Source organism: Akebia trifoliata, chromosome 1 (genome assembly GCF_017979445.1).
Source record: "Akebia trifoliata isolate Shusen 1 chromosome 1, ASM1797944v1, whole genome shotgun sequence".
Lineage (NCBI taxonomy): Eukaryota > Viridiplantae > Streptophyta > Magnoliopsida > Ranunculales > Lardizabalaceae > Akebia > Akebia trifoliata.
In genome coordinates, this window is record NC_141375.1 from 14,019,014 (window position 1) to 14,043,193 (window position 24,180).

The 24,180-nt window shown below is 37.2% G+C and overlaps 1 protein-coding gene across 2 annotated transcripts in view; it reads right to left on the bottom strand.

The window, feature by feature from the left end:
- LOC147410749 (3'-5' exonuclease domain-containing protein / K homology domain-containing protein / KH domain-containing protein) overlaps positions 1–24,180 on the bottom strand; it is a 56,087-nt gene that overhangs the window by 28,008 nt on the left and 3,899 nt on the right. For both annotated transcript variants that reach the window (XM_086439775.1, XM_086439783.1), the window contains exons 3-5: positions 11,225–11,356; positions 11,082–11,132; positions 10,344–10,440 (exon numbers count right to left, since the gene is read on the bottom strand). In XM_086439775.1, the coding sequence (XP_086295901.1) occupies positions 10,344–10,440; positions 11,082–11,132; positions 11,225–11,356 (280 nt within the window). The remainder of the gene's footprint in view (positions 1–10,343; positions 10,441–11,081; positions 11,133–11,224; positions 11,357–24,180) is intronic.

The window sequence follows — 24,180 nt, forward strand, 5'->3', positions numbered from 1 at the left end:
CTTCATTGCTTGTTCTAAGACCTCCGATGCGTCTAACATGGCAAGGATTTTCTTTGAGGAGGTAGTTCGTTTACATGGGTTGCCTAAGACCATAGTTTCTGACCGAGATGTTAGATTCATGAGTTAGTTTTAGAAGACATTGTGGCACATGATGAGCATCAGGCTCCAATTTTCATCGGCATACCACCCACAAACGGATGGTAAAACTGAGGTTGTCAATAGGAGTCTAGGAAATTATTGAAGTGTTTAGTAGGAGAACATGTTAGATCATGGGATTCATTATTGTCCATAGTTGAGTTTGCATAAAATAATTCCACTAATAGGACCACAGGCACGAGTCCATTTGAAGTAGCACATGGTTATAAACCTAGGAACCCTGTAGATCTTATATCCATGACAGTATCACATAGGCCTTCTGAGTCAGCAGAGTCATTTGCACGTCACACTCATGAATAAGATCAAAAAAAATTACGATGAGCAATGCACAATATAAATTATTTGTTGATGCACATCGTAGGTATAAAAAATTTCAAGTAGGTGATTCAGTAATTGTTCGCATAAAGCCTGAGCAAATCCCACAAGGAGTTGTGAAGAAGTTACATGCCTACAATGTTGGCCCATTCAAAATACTCAAATGACTTGGTCTCAATTTGATCTTCCGACAGACATGGGGATTAGTCAGACCTTCGATGTGGAGGACTTGGTTCTTTTTCATGGCCCAACAACTTTACCTAGTAATCCTCACCCGAGCCATACCTTTGATCCTACACAAACAATCCCAATTTCACCTGATCAAGCTAGACGTACCATTGATTTAGCCCTTGAGCCTCACTTGATCCAAAATACATACCATCCCAATTTTCACAACCTTTACCTTCAGTAGTTATTTTACCTCGCATGAGCGAAAAAATAAATAATATCTTGGATCACCAAGTTGTCTCCACCAGACATGGAGGTTATCAAAAATACCTTGTCAAGTAGAGAAACAGACCGAATTCGGATAGCACATGGATTACAAAAACAAATTACAATAGATTGATCCAGATATATTGGAGAGGTACCACATAATTTTATCTCACCGAAGGCAAGCTCTTCTCAACCGAGAGGAAAAGACATTCAGAGTCTAGGATAGACAGAACGTGGACATGAAATTTATGGACAAACACCATTTGATGGATACTTCTCATTGAGTCATCATATTTCATGTTTTTTTTTTCAGTTTATGTTTAAGAGAGCCTAATTTAGTGTTTAGGATGAGTATTTGGTGTTATTTTCATGTTTTATTAGCCTATGACGTTAGTATAGATGTTTAGGGGCAGTTTGGTAACTTATAATGATTTTTTAATGACTTTTCATAGGCTGAAAATTCATGGGAAATAAAGTTACGGGATTAGAACATAGATGGTATTTATGATTTTATTTTATTTAAGTTGTTTTAAGTTTTGTTTACAACCATTGGATCTTATTATATTAGTTGGATGGTTGAGATTAGATTTAGAGTCTAAAGAACATTATAAATACTTGCTTACTGCTGTAATTTATGGAATGATAAATAAAATTAATATTGGAACTTTGATATTCTCATTAATGGGGTGGTGTGAGGCCGTTTTGGAGTGAGTTCAAGATAACATTCCTTTTTTTTTATAATTAAAAGTTCGTTAAAGGAGGAAAAGTACGACGATCGGTCGAGATGACCAATCCACAAACAAGGGCTCAACTATTACACAAGGAATCCCATAGATAGAAAATTCCTCGAAGAAAACCCCTTTGCAATCGGGGTAAAGTTCACACCAAAAAAAAAACAGCCCTAACACATCGAGCACAATATCTCTAAAAGAAAGAGCAATCCCTTTGAATATCCTCTTATTTCTTTCCAACCAAAGCCCCCAGGTCATTGCAAAAGGAAGCAATTTCCAAAGGATTTTCTTTCTCCCCGAAAACAAGGTAGAATCCCAACCTTGAAACATGGCGAAAAGTCAACTTTGGGTTGACCCAATATGCTTTAAAAAGTTGGAAAAAGTGAGACCAAATGAGATGAGAGAAATCACAATGAATCAAGATATGGCAACAGATTCTCTATTTGAATAACAAAAGAAGCAACAATTCATGGTCACAAAGCCTCGTTTGATAAGGAAATCAAGAGTAGTTAATCTATTATGACATGCGACCCAAGTAAGAAAATGAACTTTTGAGGGAGCTTTTGAACCCCAAATGACTTAAAAGGGAATTGTACAATAGAGTTGGTAGGGATGGCCATACCTGAAGCGAAGGAACTCACAGTGAAATTGTTAAAATAAGTAGTGTCCTTTTTAGTCTTTTCCTCTATTTTTAGATTATGTAACATTTAAAAGCCTAATTAGGGCTAATTATTAATGATTAAGTATTTCTCTCAATTTTCACTTGGTATCAGAGCCTCCTTCTCTCCCTCCATCGAACTTCTTCTGCAACAAACTTCATCGATCAATTCATTGTTAAAACAACACCTAAACTTCTCGTTTTTTTAATTCATATCACCCCTACAGGGGTTCTCCATCACAATACATCCTAATCGCATCATGCGATAGGAAGTTAACTCATGTTCATAGCCTGCAATCAGGCTGTATACACAGCAGTAATGCTATTTCAGATTTACGACACCTAAAGTAAGCCTTGTTTAAGCCTTGCGACACCCAAAAGAGTTCTCTCTAACTCCTGCGACCACAGTGGGTGGCTGCTTTGCCTCGTACGACGCTAATAGGTGGCTGTTTGAGCCTTGCAATTATAGTAGGTGATTGATCTAGAGCAGGCGACACCATTAGGTGGCTGCTCTGCCTTGTACGTCTCTAGTAGGTGATATCTGGGTTGTTTCGATCACAACAAGCGATGCTCTGTCTTGTGCTATAGTAGTGGGTAACTATCTACTTAGTTTTTATCACAGCAGGAGACTAGTTTTCAACAGCTAACATCAGTAGGTGACTGCCCTACCCTATACGACACAGCAAATTGGCTGTTATAAGTTTTGGTGTTTATATGAGAGTGGCAGCAGGTGTTTTGAATACCTACGGAGGCCAGTGATTACAGCAAGGTGTGTTTGGGGCCGTTCTAACAGCAATATTACTCCTTGAGTCTCTACGCTTGCGAGAATGATTGCTCGGATAACCCACAATAGTATTTAATCAGCTCTCACGGCTCTTTTGATCGTGTATTGTTACCTTTAGGGTACTGCGGTCACTTTATCCTAGGGAGCCATGTCCTCATTTTTTACTTGAACTCTCGTCCAACCAAAGTACTCGGATTATTTGATGGCCTCTAAGACATCTTCTTCCTCGATCACTGGTAATAGTAATGGATCGAGTGGTCCTCCTTTTCACTCAACCGACTTTCCAGGTATTCAAATTACTACAGTAAAATTAGATGGTCCGAATTATCTCCTTTGGGCACGGTCAGTTGAAATGTTCATTGGTGGAAAAGGGAAGATTGGTTACCTCACAGGGGCGGACAAACAACCTGCACAGACAAACAGTTCTTACTCACATTGGTTTGCTAATGATTCTATGGTCCGTTCTTGGCTGGTCACTTCTATGCAACCACACATTGCAGCTGGTTTTATATTCTCCTTGACAGCAAAACAGATATGGGATTCCGCAAAGAGCATTTACTCGCAAAGTCAGAACAACGTCAGAATTTTCAACTTCGAACGTGAGATTTCTCGTCTTTCACAAGGCAACTCCTCAGTTACCACCTACATATCACAGCTACGTGCTTGGTGGGAAGAGCTGACCTTCTATTCCTCGTCCTATGCCTAGAAGGACCCTCTTGATGAGACATTATATTCATCGATTCTGGATAAGAATCGGGTTTTTCAATTTCTAGTTGGTCTGCGGGATGAGTTTAAGTATGCGAGAGTTCATTTATTGGGTATGGATCATTTTCCATCCCTACAACCGCATATTCGTATGTCTTGGCTGATGAGAGTCGTCACGCAGCTGTCCTACCTCATTCTTCAAGAGATCACTCTGCTATGCTTACTCATCTATCTTCTCCGCAACCCCCCAGTGGGTCTATGCCTACCCGTCAACGACATAAGTGTGATCATTGTGGAAAGTTGGGTCATGTGAAGGCTCGATGTTATGCACTTCATGGTCGTCCTAATCAGCAACGTCAACAGTCTCAATGATCTTCAGTTCATGTAGTTTCTCAGTCGACTACTGATACAGCACCTCCCTCAGTTAATACTTCCTCATCAGATTTAGTATCTCTATCCCAGGCTGAGCTTGACAAGTTCAAGAAATTCTTCAATCAGATGGAGACTTCATCTCAGCCGGTCTCTACATTCGCTCACTCAGGTACGTCTGCATCTGCACACAGTGTTTTCACCACTTCCTCACCATGGATCATTGATTCTGGTGCCTCCGATAATATGGCCAGTACGTCCTCTCTATTTACAACTTATAGTGTTTATTCTGGTCATCGCAAGGTTCGCCTTGTTGATGGTTATTTGTCTTCTATAGCTGGTCAAGGTCATTTTCCTGTTACATCTTCTTTATCCTTGACTAATACACTGCATGTTCCTCAACTCACTACTAATCTAATATCTGTTAGTAGCATAAACAAAAATTTGAATTGCAGTATAATTTTTTATCCCTCTCATTGTGTCTTTCAGGATCTAGGGTTGAAGAGGACGATTGGCACTGGACGTGAAGTGAATGGACTGTATTTTTTGGACGTACCCGCTTTACCTAGCACCCATTCTGCTTCCCAGATTAGTAGTAGTAGTCAATCTAATAAGACTCTTGTAATGCGTTGGCACTCACGTTTAGGCCATATTTCTTTTGGATATTTGAAACACATGTTCCCTACTTTATTTAATAATAACAATTTACTTGATTTTTCTTGTGAAACGTGCCAATTAGCTAAACATGTGCGTTCTTCTTATCCTGTTAGTATGAATACTACTGCACTTACTATATTTGACCTAGTTCATTCTGATGTGTAAGGTCCTTCCCCGGTCCCATCCACTCTCGATTTTCGTTATTTTATCTTATTCATTGATGACCACAGTCGTACCACTTAGGTCTATCTTATGAAACACAAGAGTGAAGTTTGTGGAATCTTTAAACAATTTCTTGCTATGGTTCATACCCAGTTTGGTCGTACCATCAAGACTTTCTGTTCTGATCATGGTACTGAGTACACCTATAGTGAGGTCTTAAAACTTTATTTAGATTCTGACATTGAGCATCAAATGTCCAATGTTAAGACTCCTCAACAGAATGGTCGTTCAGAAGGAAAAATCGTCATATTTTAGAGTTAGCTCGTGTCATCTCTATTGGTATGAACGTGCCACAATCTTATTGGGCCGATGTCGTTCTTACTGCTGTTTACCTTATTAATCAAACCCCTTCTCGAGTTCTTCAGTTTGCCACGTCCCTTTCTCAACTTAGGATCGTCCCCTGTTTTCCCTTTCTCCGCCTGTGTTTGGGTGCGTATGTTTTGTTCAAATTCTTGACCAAACCCGTACTAAACTTGACCCTAAGGCTGTCAAATGTATTTTTCTGGGTTATTCCTCTACCCAGAAAGGCTACCGGTGTTACCACCCTTCTTCTCGACGACGTTTCATTTCTCGGGATGTTTCCTTCTTTAAGCATACCCCATATTACAATGGGTCCGTTAGCACTCACTCTAAGTGGTTTCCCCTAGACTCATCAGATGATCCCCTCCATTTTTCCTTTCCTCTTCCCTTACCAGTTTCTCTCTCTCCACTCCTTGTCAATTCGTCACCCCCTCCTTTGCAGGTTTACTCTCGGCGTCCATGCGATACTACCATCACTTCTATGTCAAACCAGCTCGTCTCCTTGCCTCCAGATTCGCCTCCTTCTGTTCCTTGTGATGATCGTCCTATTTTCACTCGTAAGGGTAAGCGCAATTGTACTTATCATATTTCTAATTATGTGTCTGATTCTACACTCTCACCCTCCTATCGGAGTTTTCTTGCCTCTGTTTCCGATGTTTCTCTTCCTACAACTGTTGCAGATGTTATTGTCAATCCTAAGTGGCGAATAGCTATGATTGATGAGTTAAAGGCTTTTGAAAAGATTCAGACTTGGGAACTTGTTCCTCTCCCTCCTAGAAGGAAAGCTGTGGGTTGTCGCTGGGTTTTCACACTTAAGCATAATCCGGATGGTTCTATCGCTCGTTATAAGGCCCGTTTGGTGGCCAAAGGTTATGCTCAGACTTATGGGATTGATTATCAGGAGTCTTTTGCTCCAGTTGCCAAAATGACCACCATTCGCGTTCTTCTTTCTATTGCCGCTATCAGAAGCTGGCCTCTCTATCAGTTAGATGTCAAGAATACGTTTCTCAATGGTGATCTTCAGGAAGAGGTTTATATAGTCCAACCTCCTGGGTTTCTTACATCTACTTCTCCTACACATATTTGTCGTCTTCGTCGTTCTCTTTATGGCTTGAAGCAGTCTCCTCGTGCATGGTCTGAGCGTTTTACTAAGGCCATGCATCAATTTGACTTCCATCAGAGTTCTGCTGATCACACCCTTTTCTTGCGTCACTTCCAGGGTAAAACTGTCGCTCTAATTGTTTTATGTTGATGATATTGTTCTTACTGGAGATGATGATCATGGTATTTCTGAGGTCAAAACTTACTTGGGCCGTCAATTTGAGATTAAGGACCTTGGGCATCTTCGTTATTTTCTGGGTATTGAGGTTGCGCGGTCTCAATCCAGTATATTTATTTCTCAGCGAAAGTATGTCCTTGATCTACTCAGTGACTCAGGGCAACTTGGTTCTCGTCTCGCTGATACTCCTATAGAGCAGAATCACAGGTTGGCTGATTATGAGGGGGAGTGTGTGTCGGATATTAGGCAGTATCAGCGACTTGTGGGAAAATTGATTTATTTGTCTATGACTCGCCCAGATATTACGTATGTTGTTAGTGTTGTAAGTCAATTTATGCACTCGCCTCGAACATCCCATCTTACTACAGTCTATCGTATTCTTAGATATCTTAAGGGATGTCCTGGTCGAAGTATTTTGTTCAGTAATCATGGTCATTTTCATGTTGAGGCATGGACAGATGCAGATTATGCTGGTTTAATGACTGATAGACGTTCTACTTCTGGGTATTGTACTAAAGTTGGTGGTAACTTGGCGCAGTAAGAAGCAGGATGTGATTTCTCGATCGAGTGCTGAGTCAAAATACAAAGCTATGACACTTGGAGTGTGAGTTGTTGTGGCTCAAGATCTTATTAGCTGACCTGTGTCTTCCTATACCAATCCCATTCTTACTATATTACGATAATAAATCAGCTATTAACATAGCCGCAAATCCGGTTCAGCATGATAGAACTAAGCATATCGAAGTTGATCGTCATTTCATTAGAGAAAAGATTGTTTCTGGACAGATTTGTACTCCCTTTGTTCCTACATCTCAACAACTTGCCGATGTGATTACTAAAGGTATTAGTAAAATCACCTTTGAAGGTGTTTTGTCCAACTTGGGCGTGGTTGATATCCACGCACCAACTTGAGGGGGAGTGTTAAAATAAGTAGTGTCCTTTTTAGTCTTTTCCTCTATTTTTAGATTATGTAACCTTTAAAAGCCTAATTAGGACTAATTAATTAATGATTAATTATCTCTCAATTTTCACTGAAATAGAGTGGTTAGTACGGATCCATTCCCTTGCGTCACCTTTCGTATTCACCCAATTCACTTGATCAAGTTGAGTTGTAAGATCTTATAGGCCTTGCATCTCCCAGTCATTGAAATCCCTTCTAAAGCCCAAGTCCCAAACGGATTCGTTTCCCTTGAGGTTCAAGAGACTAGCACATAGCGTCCCTTTTTTTAATGAGAGATTATAAAGACGGTGAAAAGTACAACAAAGAGTTGAGTCCCCACAAGGTGATCCTCCCAAGACCGTACCCTATCACCCTTTCCCACTCTAAACCGCACCCACTTTTTGAAATCCGACCTAACTTTCATAATTCCTTTCCAAACGCTACACCCATAAGAGGACTTGACCTCCCCACTTTCCCAACCATTCCAACTTTCCCCATATTTGGCTCTAACGGTCTTCCTTCAGAGGCTATTGGTATCCACCCCAACCCTCTATAGTCACTTTCTCTATTATTTTCTCTATCGAGGTAGGTATTTACCATTTTCTTAACATCTTATTTCTCTCTTAAATTTATGTTTTAAACCTCTAAAACATCCATAAACCCTAGCCAATCCATTTTATAACCCAAAACCCCATTAAAATTCTTTCATCCGTTGAAACATAACCCTAATACCCATAAAAATCCAACCTAACCCTTCCCTACTCGAACCACATCATTCCTTACCACCCAAAAACCTAATCACCTTCCATTTTTTTAGCCTACAACTTCTCAAACCCTATTAACTTGTTGCCCAACAAATCAACACTATTTATTTGGTTGAAATTGAGCTTCTAAATCTATTTTTGAACACCTAATTGAAACCCTAGGCCAGAGGAAGTCTTGTCTTCCATTGGAACCTATTATTAGTACTTGAATAGCTATTACTGTGGAATTGTGACAAACCTTAGGACTATTTTAATTATCACTTGGATTCTCTAGCATTTCCAAGAATGTATGATGATTTATATTTGCATTGCTTATGTTAATTCAGTCTAATCTCATATTTATCATCCTCGGGTAACATTCACGATCATGTATCAGAATTAGAAACTAAAAACAAATCATGCTATAATTAAGAAATAGAAACCAATCCTATTAGAATTAGGAAATTACCTAATACTCTCTAACTAGAATTGTAGATGTCCACACAAATCGAAAAATGGTCCAAATTTTCGTCCCTTCAGTTGTCGAACAGTGTGTGATGGGTGATAAGATGGAGCTTCCCCAATTCAGAATTGTAAATTAAGGGCTTGCCCTTTGTAATCTCTCCGTAGTTTAATATATTCTGTTCTTACTTAGCCAAAAAAAAAGAATTATAGATGTCCTACATCAGATCCCATCTGGAGGCTTATTTTCCTGCAAATGAATTTATGTTTTTGTAATTGTTGTTTTCTATAAGTATTATTTTAAAGAGTAAACTACCCACAATTATCAAGACAGCTGTTGAACTAAGGGCTCACAAAAATACCAAGAAGGCTGGTAGAATGTCGATAACAAAAGAGGAGAAGTTGGAACCAAACCAAAATTCCACCCTCAATCAAGTAAAATGGAGTCAACTCAGATTGAGTTGAGCTTAAGTTAGAAACCATATGAATTTGGTCGCATTTTGACAAGCCTTGAGGATTCTATTGCCTGTTGAAAAACCTTACATATTCAGTCGTATTTTGATCAATACTAGGGTACAATCACATTTTGACAAATCTCATAGCGGTCATATTTTGACGAATCGTATCCCCATAATGAGCGTTCACACTTGTCTCTGATAAATGATAAAACAAAATAATCTTATTGGCGGTGGACCACAAGCACATGTGCTCCCCCACTGAGAGGAAGCTCTATGGGAGTGGTAAAAATCTTGTTTAATCGAGATCAGCTACATGGCATGATTAAAAAGAGTAGGATTTATCTGATTATGAAGATAATCTAAAATTGAAAGGACACTTGAGTAGTTACCGTGTATAAGGAATGCTGGAATTGAAAGGATAGTATTTTTGTTCTATTTAAAGAGAAATGAATGTAGAGAATAGGAAGACCAAAAAATATAAGTTAAGGGTGGTGAAGAGAGATTGTTGTAAGCAGAATATACTAATGAATTGGCCCGGAAACATACTCCTTGATTTCATGATGAACGCGTAAAAAAAAAGTGTTGTTATTGTTCTCTTTCTTTTGTTCTGATGTTGGTTACCATTTTTTTTTTTTTTTTGATAGGTAAGATGGGTTAGTGGTTAGCATAAGAAGTATGGGTTCCAAGGGATTTGAACTTAGGATGTGGGAACAAATTTCCACACATCTTACTACTTAGCTAAATGGCACTTCTTGCTGTTTATCGTTTTATGTTCATCGTAATTTTATTGGAGTTGGGATACAAACCCTTCCCGACAATCTTAATTCTGTATATTTTCACCTTTAATTACAAATAGTTTTATCAGCGACATTTAATATAACTATGAACATTAATCTTAAGATCTACCAAATGATGTTAATTACAAAGTAAGCTACTACAACAAAAAGATGAAATCTGAAGCATTTAATAGGTAAAAAAGAAGAAAGATTAATTAGATAAAACTAATGCAGCCTAAAATTAACAACATCGATATAGGATTTTCTAAAAATTTTATGACAAAGCTCATTGATGGCAGAGTTTCGTGATCACAATTACAACAAAAACCGGCACAGTGTGAAAGACACTTTACCACAATAACGTGGATCTGCAAGGAGGCCAACAAAAGAAATATAGTCATCCGGTGACCTTATCCTTCCTTCTTGCTCCTCTATAAGAGAATATGCAATCTGCATGGAAAACAGCATGGACACTATCAGAAAATCAAGAGAATTACGATTCCTATTATCACTCACTATAAAACTACATACTTTTCTCGTTTTAAATTTAGGGAAGTTCCATGAATTAAAGAATGATGAAGAATATATTAAACCTTGAGGCTGGCACTACAAATATTGGCTGACTATACAACTGCTTCACAGTTGGATGAAATTAATTACTCTAAGATTAGAATACAGGGCGTAAGTTGCAAGATGAAGCTGTGTGCTTGAATGTATTTGGCATGGAAACTTGGTTTCTAATCAACCCTAATATCTAAAGAGACTGATGTATTCTATACTGTTCCAGTTTCCCTCGGACAATGAACTAAGCCTACCAAATGTTGACAAAGTTTATGGTAAAATGAACGGTCCAAAATGTTTCAACCTCTAATCGACTTTTGATAGGATGAGAAGTTCAGGACAAGTTGATTTTTTGTGAGGATCTCCATGATAAGGAGATCCTCATTCCTCAGCAAAACTCAGACCTCATTACATTTTCATGCGATTAAAATAAACCATATATAACTTAATCCCAACTAAATAAAATCATATTAATTCACATTTGAATATTGATAATAAAAAAAAATTTAAAAAAATTACTTGAGGCTCACCTGGGTATCTACAACGTTGTGCAATTTGATGCCAAATTGAAAATACAGAGCCTACACAATAATAATGATCATGAATGTCAGAACGTGTAATATATTCTTAATAAAAAACACAACACTGGGAGTAACTAAAATCAATCATAGACCTCACTATCACGTTTGCAGTCATGAATGACTTTTGTGACGTAACTAGACTCAAGAGCAGGCTTACAGGCTTTCATAAGCATCTCCCCACCTTGAATAACATCAACCAGATATATGGCATCTGGAAAGGCAAGCTGCCAAATATCAATTACCAAAATGAGAAACTCAGAGAGAGGTATAAGCATACAACTAAATAATGTGAATGGTGCAACTGAAACACATGCGAAAGATGGTAAAAGATCAAAATACAATAGGACTATCTATATAGCCACGTAATAGGTGAATTTTGGTTCTTGAATTTTGCCACCAACAAAAACATAAGTACCTCTGTTTCTGTACGTATAATATATAATAAAGACGGGAAAAACCCAAAGACAGGCTCACTCCCTGAAGCATGATCACCATTACAAGCAATCTCCCAATTGAAAAGAAAATCTTTGAAACATATTCCCTTAAAAGTACTCAAGTTGCTTGCCCAAAAAGAACATGAGCCCAAGGATACTAGTAATAATGTCATGTTGAACATACTCCTTCCCATAAAAAACATGGCCATTTCGCTCCTCCTATAAGACCCAATAAACAACAAAGGGAGACGATGACCAAAGGATCATTTCCCTACTAGAAAAGGCCACGGACTACCAAGATAGAAAAAGAGAAATTGTCCAGTTAACTTTGCATACAGTATAATCAAAGGGAACTAATCTTTTCTTTTATATTCTCATCAAGCTTTGATGATGTACTCAGGACAATTTGATGTTATAGTACTTACAACCTTCTTACCATATGAAAGTACTATGAATATAAGCCACAAAAAGTGAAAATCAATTCAAAATTGTTGTGTATTTTTTTGCCCTGAGTTACAACTAAAGCAATCTAAAATCATTGTTAATGTAATGACCTGAAAATCTTAATATGTATCTCAAGGAAAGAATTTTAAGTTTTTTACGTTGATTCAAAAGTATGGATCCTTAATTTTCAATATTTGAAGAAAATTAACTTCACCAATAGATTTAGAAGGGTCGAGAAACATACTTTAGCCTGTAAGCATGACTTAATCAAAAGTCGATCGAAAAAATTACTAAAGCCTCAAGTTTCGCATCAAATAATTACCAAATTGGTAAACAACACTTTAAAGATATAATTTGAGGAATCCGATCATACCATTAGATTTACATCGAAAAATCATCCGAAATAGAACATAAGAATGTCCAAATCGACATTTGGAAAAAATCATTCCCGAAATGACGCGTACGTCCCAACTTATAAGTTATAAATATCAGTCCCTAATTAGAAAAATATGATTTTTCTTATTCTCCTATCCAAACAAAACTAAATCTTTTTTCCTCGAGATTTGCAACTCAGACCTACGCCAAACTAGAATGATCCGAGCTTTGCCGCAAAAAGGAAAGTTGTTCCTCTCGTCGAGGGTTACGCATGGAAGCTAGAAACGTCGATTTTCATCAGAGGAAAATCTTTGAGATCAGTCGGAGGTGATCCTTAGACTCCGTTAAACTATAGAGAATAGCCCGAAGTAGGTTACCTTCCCTTCTACCTTCTAGTCATGTAATAATTTCATAGAAAATCCATGCGATTTTCGATAGATTGATTGTTTCATTACATTTATACATATTTGAACGTATTAAATCATGTTTACATGGTTATTTTTTATTTATTTTAGTTAATTTGATGTATTTTATGCTTTTTGTGAGTAACATAAGGTTTGGATCAATTTTGGTCAAGTTTCAACGAAAAATTAGTAATTCGGAAAAAAAAAATTTCCAAATGTTAAGTTTAGTTTCAATTTTTTTTTTTTTTTTTGTTTCCATATAGTATGTATACACATTTCCTACCTTTATTTCATTAAAAACATTTAAGTAATTTCCAATTACTTTAAGTTCTTTAATGAAATTAAGGTTTTACCCCCTATTTCGAAACGTTGGGAAAGGTTGTAAGATCCAAATCTCATCATATCAAAGTGATTTTTGGTTTCAAGAACAAAACGTAAAATTCGACGTTTTCACCTGATTTTTCAAAACGGGATATCTTAACGTTCCTTTGAATTAAGTAATAAAAATTATATAGTGTTTCTCATGTTGTCAAGGGCTTTCATGTACAAAAACCCCTTTTTAATTTCGACAACTTTGAATTTTTCAACACTTGGCCAAATTTTCACAGATTTCCAGCTTTTACGTCTTATGATTTTATCTTGTTTTTCAAATCTTGCGACTCAATCAAAGCCATTGAATGAAATTGATTGATGCCTTATGAGTTTCGAATTACTTTAAAGGTGAAATTACTTTAATAGATATATAGGAAATTAGTTGATAGATTGATCTAGATGATAGATTGATCAAGTTGATTGATGAATGGATAGAGAGAACGTATATTCTCGACTGATTGATGGGACAGTGCCTCCAGTTATACGTAGTGGCCATGCCATGTAAAACATGATAGATAGATAAAGGGATGGGATGATTGATGAATGGAAATAACAGATGATTGTCATTAGAGGGCACTACCAGACCTTGTTTGTATTTTCGATTAAAAGAAATGATATACTACATACAAAATAAACTATTTTGTTTACTAGAAAAGATTTATAGAAAACCCATAAAGAGTGACGCATTGCTGTATATCCGGAAGCGACGAGTCAATCTAAGGTAGCGCTAAATGCCATATGCTCTTCGGTAATATGGGATACCTTATAGCATATTACAGCTTATGAGATCCGGGAATTTCTCATACTTATTTCCTAGGAAACGTTGTACGTAAAGACGGTCTCTGTATAGTGTAGAAATAGGCGGAGTTCACATGCATTGCCTCTTGATAGGCTTCAACGCGAAGGGTCTCCTGGGCTAGTTAGTGATCACTATTAGTCTGTAGTCGTCAAACGGTCGACCTCACCGTTAGTTGAACTCGGTATTGGATTCTTGGTCAACAGCCAGTCTGAGCCGGATAAATGATCATCCAACTGTGGTATGCTAGACCGGCCACAAAATCAGATTATAACGATGGGATTCCACGTCGGATTGGAAGTTTAGTATAACGAATTACCTTAGCCGAGGCGGTTATATCGGCGTGTTCCTCTGTTCTTTTATCAACTATACCGCCGTGTTCTTATTATGTATCTTTTCCTTACTTTGTAATGTTGATAGATGTTTTTATTTGAAAGATGCATAGGTTACTTTAAATGATAGAAATTACTATAACTGTCTACTGAGTATGCTTAGACATTTATCGTATGTTATATTATGAAAAACTTGCATTATTTAACTGTTCAAATGATTACTCGTACATGTATGACTCGTTGTTGAAACGGTGTTCATCCTGGTGAGTAATATTCCTTTGTTACTCACCCTATCCTTCCTCTTACAGATTTTTTAGCTTCTGAGGAGCCGTTCTTTGAAGAGGTCCCTGAGGAAGATCAGGTTAATGTCTTGCCGCCGCTGTCTCTTTGAGGATTAGTAGAGGATCCTAGAGGTTTTTGCTTATATATAAGAAACATGTTAGTTTAGAAATTTTTGTAATCTGAAGTATTATGAGATTGAGGATTTTGACTTATATCAGTGTTTGGCGATTGCGTCCGCTTACTCTAAAATCTTATATAGATGTTAGTCAATTGTTGTTCCGCTGCATGTATTTCTTTTTCCATAAGCATTATTGCTTGTGGTTGTTCTATCAGGTTGTGTGTTTGTTTACCTCACACCTCGAGATTCTGACTGAGAAGTCCTCGGGATTCGTGTTGAGATTTTAGGGCGTGACAACTTAGCATCAGAACTCAATATTAGTTCCGAATGGGACGAGAGCTCTTCTATGTCTAGAAGTCTATTAGAATCTGCATTGGAGATAGGATCATGAATAATAGGAAATTTCTTAAAGATATAAAGTACGAGACAATAGTTATTTAAGGAATTAATGGACTAAGTAGCATTAAATGAAATATGTTTGATTGCATAAATGCTTGATGTGTAATTAGTACTCTGCCTAAAATTTGATGAAATGTTTTTTGGATTTGGAGAAATTATAAAGATTGTTTAAATTACAAGTTTTATTAGATGGCTGGCAGAGGTAGGCCAAACAAAAAGTCCCAACCCACAGATGCAAGGACATCGGAGGCTATACAACCAACAGAAATGGAATTGATGATGCAAGCCACAACTGCGATGTCCCAGAACCAGGAAAGAATACAAGAAAAGTAGATGAAAATGCTTGAGGATCAGGCGGTCTTGATGAGACAGTTAACCGAGATGATAGGAGGCCAGAACCAGTTGGGTGCACATATACCTGAGGCTGCTCCAGATCACACTCCTGACTCCACACTTAATCAGCGTATACCCCCACCAACACAGATACCGAGACATGTTCAGTTGGTGTGACCACCATATCAGGGTCATGCAGGTGTTCTTCTAAGGGAATATCGGGTTATGAGGCCACCCAACTTTGATGGAGCTGCAGACCCCACTATGGCGGAAGGATGGTTATAGAAGTCTGATAAATACTTGTGCACTATGAAGTGTTTAGACACCTAGAAGATCTTGTGTGCCTCTTTCATGCTTCAGAGGGGTACAGCACATTGGTGGACTTCGATGAAAGACAACCAACCGGAGATTCAAAACAATTGGAAAATCTTTCAAAGAACGTTCCTAGAGAAATATGTTCCCGCTAGCTCCAAGGACAGAAAGAGGATGGAGTTTGATAGGTTAACACAGGGTAGCATGTCTGTGGACCAGTATGAGTCCCGCTTTACCCAATTGGCTCGTTATGCTCCCAAACTAATTTCCACCAACCAAATGAAAGTCGAGAAGTTTGTTAGAGGGTTGAAAATCACCTTCAAGAGTAGGATGCCAGCCTTCGAGGTTATTAGCTACTCCGAAGTAGTCACGAGAGCCCAAAAGCTAGAGAGGGCAGATGAGGTCATCCATGAGCAGAGTACTAGGATGAGGTACCCCCACCGACTAAAAGACAGATGATTTATAGGCCCAGTAGTTTAGAACAACAGTAGGTCAATCAACCACAGGGTCAGAGTAGTTTTCGACCCCCAGTATCTACAGGCCAGTACCCGTAGAGGACAACAGTACCAGTACAGGGCAGGGGTCAAACTACTCGATCACAGAGTTAGATGACTAGAAGCCAGGGACAAACTTCGAGGCCTCAGGTTCAGAATACTAGACCCCCACTACTGTCATAGAGGGCACCTATGGGTCAAACTAGTAGGGAGGCGATCAGATGTCACAAGTATGGCGAACTGGACATTTGAGGAAACAGTGCCCCAAGATCCCCCAGAAGACCCATGATTCGATGACCCAGGCTAGGGTCTATGCTATGACGCAGGCCGACGCTACAGCTTTAAAGGATGTCGTGGAAGGTATAATCATGTTATACAACTGTTTAGCACATGTATTAATTGATTCGGGTTCCATACATTCATTTGTATCGTCTGGCATGATAGAAAAGTTAGAACTCTCTACAACAGACACCAATAAGACACTTTCATTGATGACTCTCCTGAGAAACAAAACAATGCCACATCGTGAATGTAATGCGTGTGTTTTCAAGATAGGAGATGGTTCATTTGAACTGGATTTGATAGTCTTAGAACTTTGGGATTTCGACATCTTTCTAGGAATGAATTGGTTAGCAGCATACCATGCAGTTATAGATTGTTATGCGAAGACAATTAAGTTTAATGTGTCGGGACAACCAGAATTCAAGTTTAAGGGATTTCGGAACTGTGTAATCTGAATGATAGAACCATCTCGGAATGGTGCTGATTTAGGTAGGATGTATAACATGAATGCTACCGTTAGTGAGGTAAACGAAGAATCACTAAAGATAGAGTCAATACGAGTAGTGTGTGATTATCCCAATGTCTTTCCGGAAGAGTTACCTAGGTTACCCCCAATCAGGAATATTGACTTCTCAATCGAACTCATTCCAAGAACTAGACCCATATCGATTCCACCTTATCGGATGGCCTCAGCAGAAATGAATGAGTTGAAAAGTCAATTGTAAGAGTTGACAGGTTTGGATTTCATTCATCCGAACAGCTCGCCTTGGGGTGCTCCAATTTTGTTCGTGAAAAAGAAGAATGTGTAATGAGGTTATGCATTGACTATCGAAAACTGAAGCAAGCGACTATAAAGAACAAGTACCCACTTCCCAGGATTGATGATCTATTTGATCAATTGAGAGGTGCAAAATACTTCTCTAAGATCGAAGTATCATCAGTTGAGGATCAAAGAGGAAAATATCTCGAAGACAACATTCAGATCACGGTTAGGGCACTTTGAATACCTAGTAATGCCGTTCAGTCTGACTAATGCACCTGCAATGTTTATGGATCTCATGCAACAAGTATTTTGGGATTTCCTGAATGTCTTCATTATCATCTTCATTGACGTTATTTTGATTTATTCGAAAATAGAATTTGAGCATGAGGACCATTTAAATATCACACTCCACAGATTGCTCAAGGAGAAGCTGTATGCGAAATTCTCCAAGTGTGAATTCTGGTTAGATGAAGTAAAATTCATGGGTCATGTAATTTTCAAGAATGGGATATCTATGGACTTGTCGAAGATAGAAACGATCATGAACTGGCAAAGGCCGACTACAGTTACTGAGATCAGGAGTTTTCTTTGATTTGCAGGATATTACCGTAGGTTTGTAGAAGGCTTCTCCAAGATAGCTTCGTCATTAACGAAGTTAACTCAGAAAGGGGTCAAATTTGAATGGATGGACCGATAGCTGTGAAACAGCGTTCCAAGAGTTGAAGACTCGACTAACCACAGCACCCGTTTTGATAGTCCCTAAGCCAGGAGAAAAATGTCATTTATGTCGATGCTTCTCATATGGGACTTAGGTGTGTATTGATGCAGGATAATCGAGTAATTGTCTACGCATCGAGACAGTTGAAGACCCATGAGAAGAACTATCCGACTCATGATTTAGAATTAGCGGTTATAGTGGACGCACTCAAGGTTTTGAGATACTATTTGTATGGGGAAACCTTCGAAGTGTATTCAGATCACAAGAACCTCAAGTATTTGTTCTCACAGAAATATTTGAACATGAGGCAAAGGCGATGGATGGAGTACCTGAAGGATTACGACTTCACGTTGCATTACCATCCTGGTAAAACTAATGTAGTAACAGATACTTTAAGCCATAGGAAAGATAGGGTGTTTGCTCACATAAGGATTGAGGAATGGAAAATGCTAGAAACTGCAACTGATTACACATTCAATATTCCCTCAGAAACAGATGAGTAGAAATCCTATGTAACCCAGATGAGAATACAACCCCAGATCATTGAGAAAGTTATTGAAGCCCTAAAGACATATATAGAATTGGAAGATTATCAACAGAAAGCCAAGGATTTTAGTGATCAGAGTTGGAGAATTCATGATGATGGCAGCATAAGATTCCAAAATAGACTTTGGGTTCTTCGCAACGTTTTGTTGAGAAAGAACATAATGGATAAAGCCATAAGTCACATTTTTTTCTATTCATCTAGGGAGTACCAAGTTGTATCTAGATATGAAGAGAAATTTTTGGTGGTCAGGGATGAAAAAACATATTGCCCAATATGTGAGTCGTTGTATGACATGTCAACAAATAAAGGCTGAGCATATGAGACCTGCAGGGTTGTTGCGACCACTTCCTATTCCGGAATGAAAATGGGAGCACGTGACTATGGATTTTGTTAATGGGTTGCCAAAGGCCAGTGATGGAATTGATGTTGTATGGGTGATTGTAGATAGACTTACTAAATCTACTCATTTTCTACCTATTAAGATGACCTACACTATGTATAAGCTGAGCAGGATTTATGACTCAGAGATTGTGAAGTTACATAGAGGCCCAGTTTCTATTGCATCTGATAGGGATCCACGTTTTACACCTCAATTCTGGCAGAATTTTCAAGTTGCATTTGGTACGAAGCTGAAGATGAGTACAGCACTCCACCTACAGACTGATGGGCAATTAGAACGTATTATTCAGATATTGGAAGACATATTGAGGGCTTGTGTACTAGATTTTGGAGGTAACTGGAAGAATCACTTGGCAATAGCTGAATTTGCCTATAACAATAGTTACCAATCTAATATAGGCATGGCACCATTTGAAGCATTATATGGCAGACTGTGCAAATCGCCAAATTGTTAAGTAGAAGTCGAGAATAGTATTCTATTAAGACCCGACATCGTCTCGGAGACTACTGAGAAAATTAAGACAGTTCAACAAAGGTAGCGGGTAGCACAGAGCAGGCAAAAAAGTTATGCAGATCATCGTCAACGACCGTTAGAGTCCGTGGTCGGTGATTTTGTATTCTTGAAGATTTCTTCTAGAAGAGGAATCAATAGGTTTGGGATTAAGGGTAAACTAAAGCCGAGGTATGTAGGACCGTTTGAGATCATAAACAAAGTTGGCACAGTTGCATACAAGTTGACTTTACCCGCTCAGTTAGAAAGGATTCCTAATATATTTCATATATCGATGTTGAGAGAGTATGAACCGGACTCATCCCACGTTATTGATTGGCAGTCCTTGAATCTAAAGGAAGACATATCGTATGAAGAAGAGTCAGAACAGATTTTTTCCCGTAAGGAGAAAATGTTGAAGTCACGAGTTATTAAGTTGGTTAAGGTGCTTTGGAGACATCACAATGTCGAGGAAGCGACTTGGGAGAAAAAACGAAGATGCGTACTCAATTTCCAGAATTTTTCTTACATTGAAGTAGGTTTAATTTCAAGGAAAAATTTCTTATTAAGGTGGGGAGGATGTAATGACCTGAAAATCTTAATATGTATCTCGATGAAAGAAATTTAAGTTTTTACGTTGATTCAAAAGTATGGATCCTTAATTTCCAATATTTGAGGAAAATTAATTTCATCAATAGATTCAGAAGGGTCGAGAAACATACTTTATCCTATAAGTACGACTTAATCAGAAGTCGATCGAAAAAGTTATTAAATCCTTGAGTTTCACATCAAGTAATTACCAAATTGGTAAACGATACTTTAAAGATATAATTTGAAGAATCCGATCATACCATTAAATTCATGTCAAAAAATCACCCAAAATAGAATATAAAAATGTCCAAATCGGCATTCGAGAAAAACAATTCACGAAATGACGCGTACGTCCCAACTTAAGGTATAAATATCAGTCCCTAATTAGAAAAATCTGATTTTTCTTATTCTCCTCTCCAAACAAAACTAAACCCTTTTTTCCTCAAGATTTGCAACTCAGATCTACACCAAACGAGAATGATCCAAGCTTTGCCGCAAAATGGAAAGTTTTTCCTCTCGTCGAGGGTTATGCGTGGACGCTAGAAAAGTTGATTTTTGTCGGAGGAAAATCTCTGAGATCGGTCAGAGGTGATCCTTAGACTCCGTTGAAACGTAAAGAAGAATCCGAAGTAGGTTGCCTTCCCTTCTACCTTCTAGTCATGCAATAATTTCATAAAAAATCCATGCGATTTTTGATAGATCGATTGTTTCATTACATTTATACATATTTGAATGTATTGGATCATGGTTGCATGGTTATTTTTTATTTATTTTTGTTCATTTGATGTATTTTATGCATTTTATGAGTAGTATAAGATTTGGATCAATTTTAATAAAGTTTCGACGAAAAATCAGCAATTTGGAAAAAAAATCCAAATGTTGAGTTTATTTCCAATTTTTTTTATGTTGCTTCTATATAATATGTATACCCATTTCCTACATTTATTTCATTAAAAACATTTAAGTAATTTCCAATTACTTTAAGTTATTTAATAAAATTAAGGTTTTACATCCCATTTCGAAACGTTGGGAATGGTTTTAAGATCCAAATCTCATCGTATCAAAATTTGATTTTTTATTTCAAGAACAAAACGTAAAATTCAACATTTTCGCCCAATTTTTCAAAATGCGATATCTTAAGCGTTCATTTGAATTAAATAATAAAAATTATATGGTATTTCACATGTTGTCGAGGAATTTCATGTACAAAAACCCGTTTTCAATTTCAACAACTTTGAAAAATCATTTTTTTCAACACTTAGCCAAATTTTCACAGATTTCTAACTTTTACGTCTTATGGTTTTATCGTGTTTTCCAAGTCTTTCGACTCAATCAAAGCAATCGAATGAAATTGGTTGATGCCTTATGAGTTTCGAATTACTTTAAAGGTGAAATTATTTTAATAGATATGTAGGAAATTAGATGATAGATTGATCGAGTTGATTGATGGATGGATAGAGAGAACGTATGTTCTCGACTGATTGATGGGACAGTGCCTCCATTACTACGTAGTGGCCATGCCACGTAAAACATGATTGATAGATAGAGGAATGGGATGATTGATGAATGGAAATGACAGATGATTGTCACTGGAGGACACTACCAGACCTTGTTTGTATTTTCGATTAAAAGAAATGATATAATATATACAAAATAAATTATTTTGTTTACTAGAAAAGATTCGTAGAAAATCCATAGAATGACGCATTGTTGTGTATCTGGAAACGACGAGTCAATCTAGGATAGCGCTAGATGTCATATGCTCTTCGGCAGTATGGGATACCTTAGAGCATATTACAGCTTATGAGATCCGGGAATTTCTCCTACTTATTTCCTGGGGAACATTGTATGTAAAAGTGGTCTCTGTATAATGTAAAGGTAGGCAGGGTTCACATGCATTGCCTCTTGATAGGCTTCGACCACAAAGGGTCTCCTGGACTAGTTAGTGATCATTGTTTGTCTGTAATCGTCAAACGGTCGACCTCACCGTTAGTTGAACTCAATATTGGGTTCTTAGTCAACGGCCAGTCTAAGCTGGATAAATAGTCATCCAACTGTGGTATGTTAGATCAGCCACAAAATCAGATTATAACGATGGGATTCCACGTCGGATTGGAAGTCTGGAATAATGAATTGCCTTAGCTGAAGCGATTATATCGACGTGTTCCTCTGCTCTCTTATCGACTACACAGTCGTGTTTTTATTATGTATTTTTTCCTTATTTTGTAATGTTTAATAGATTTTTTTATTTGAAAGATGCATAGGTTACTTTAAATAATAGAAATGATAGATTGAAATTAATATAATTGTTTACTGAGTATGCTTAGACATTTATCGTGTATTACATTATGAAAAACTTGCATTATTTAACTGTTCAAATGATTACTCATGCATGTATGACTCTCTATTAGAACGATATTCATCTTACTGAGTAACATTCCCTTGTTACTCACCCTATCCTTCCCCTTACAGATTTTTCGACTTCTAAGGAACCATTCTTTAAGGAGTCTTTTGAGAAGGTCCCTGAGGAGGATCAGGTTGATGTCCTGCCGTCGTCATCTCTTTGAAGATTAGTAGAGGATCCTAGCGGTTTTTGCTTATAAATAAGAAACATGTTAGTTTAGAAATTTTTGTAATCTAATGTATTATGAGTTGAGGATTATGACTTATATCAGTGTTTGACGATTGCTTCCGCTTACTAGAATCTTATATAGATGTTAGTCAATTATTGTTCCGTTACGTGTATTTCTTTTTCCATAAACATTATTGCTTGTGGTTGTTCTATCAGGTTGTGTATTTGTTTACCTCACACTTCGAGATTCTGACTAAGGAGTCCTCGGGATTCGTGTTGGGATTTCGGGGCGTGATAGCTAAGGTTTATATGAGTGACTTGGGATTCCAATATTGAAAACAAAGAAATATGCATAGTGTTAAGTAGCAATAATTCTAGTCAACAAGATGTCTAACAATAAGATTCAATGATGGGAATGAACTGTAGGGTTCAAGGTTGGCTTAGTCAGGTCATGTAAGGTTCTAGGTTTGGGAATCCATCCGTGCAGGCTTTAACCAAGGGTAGTCTTGTAGACGTAGTCACAAAGTTGGAGTACGTGTATAAAACAAGGGAAAACTTCAGAAAAAAAACAAAGAAAACGGGGAAAACGATGAGACATCAAATATAAATAATATTTTACAAATTATGAAAAATGTATATATCTAATAATGCATAAGATATTTATTTTATATTTCCCATATAGCATGTTCTCAAACACAATTATACATGTTACGATGCAAAAAATAATAATAATAATTTACTCATCAATATATCATTTGTTAAAAATAATAAACTATTGAATAAAATGAAAAATCATAACATCAAGACATTATCATCAAATCCCACATTAAGAAAAACAAAGTGTTTGGTTTTTTTCGAGGGGGGGGGGGGAATATGAATTTTTCAACAACAAAAAAATAGTGACTTTTTCAAAAAGTCGTGTTTTTTTATTGTTTTAATCGTCAAAGGTGCAAGGCTCATTTTAAACACCTTTTTTCCAAAAACAAATGTCGTCTTTTGTTACTAAGCTTGTAAATATGGGTCATCCATAGACCTAGACTTGTGCATGGCCCAGACACTTAGTGATAGGGACATCAGTTCATCACCCCTAAAGTATTATCATAGGATGAGGAAACCTTTCTTTGTGAATCAGCGATGGCTAAAGAGAGGACTTAAAGACCCCATGTGCAATCTCTTGTGAAGACTCCAAATTAGAAAATTTATGTGGTCTGCGTTTAGATCAAGGACTTGTTGGATGAATTAGAACGGCCAACATCTATTTATAATGTTAGAATGCTTAGGATTTATTTTATTTTCTATTTTGGGACGTTTATTTTGGATTTATTTTCATGTTTTTTTGACAAATTTTCATGTTTTATTAGTCCATGATCTTCATATAGACGCTTGTGGTTAGGTTGGTAACTTCAGTATGTTTTTTATTAAGTTTACAAGGGTTGAAAATTTAAGAGAGATAAAGCTATGGAAAATTAGAGTATTTTTTTAATTTATCTTTTAGTCAAGGGTACGGTTGTGTTTAGGTATTTAAAGACTATATGTTATTTTAGAAGAGCTTTTAAAATAAAATTTACATAATTTTTTGGTTTCTTATTTG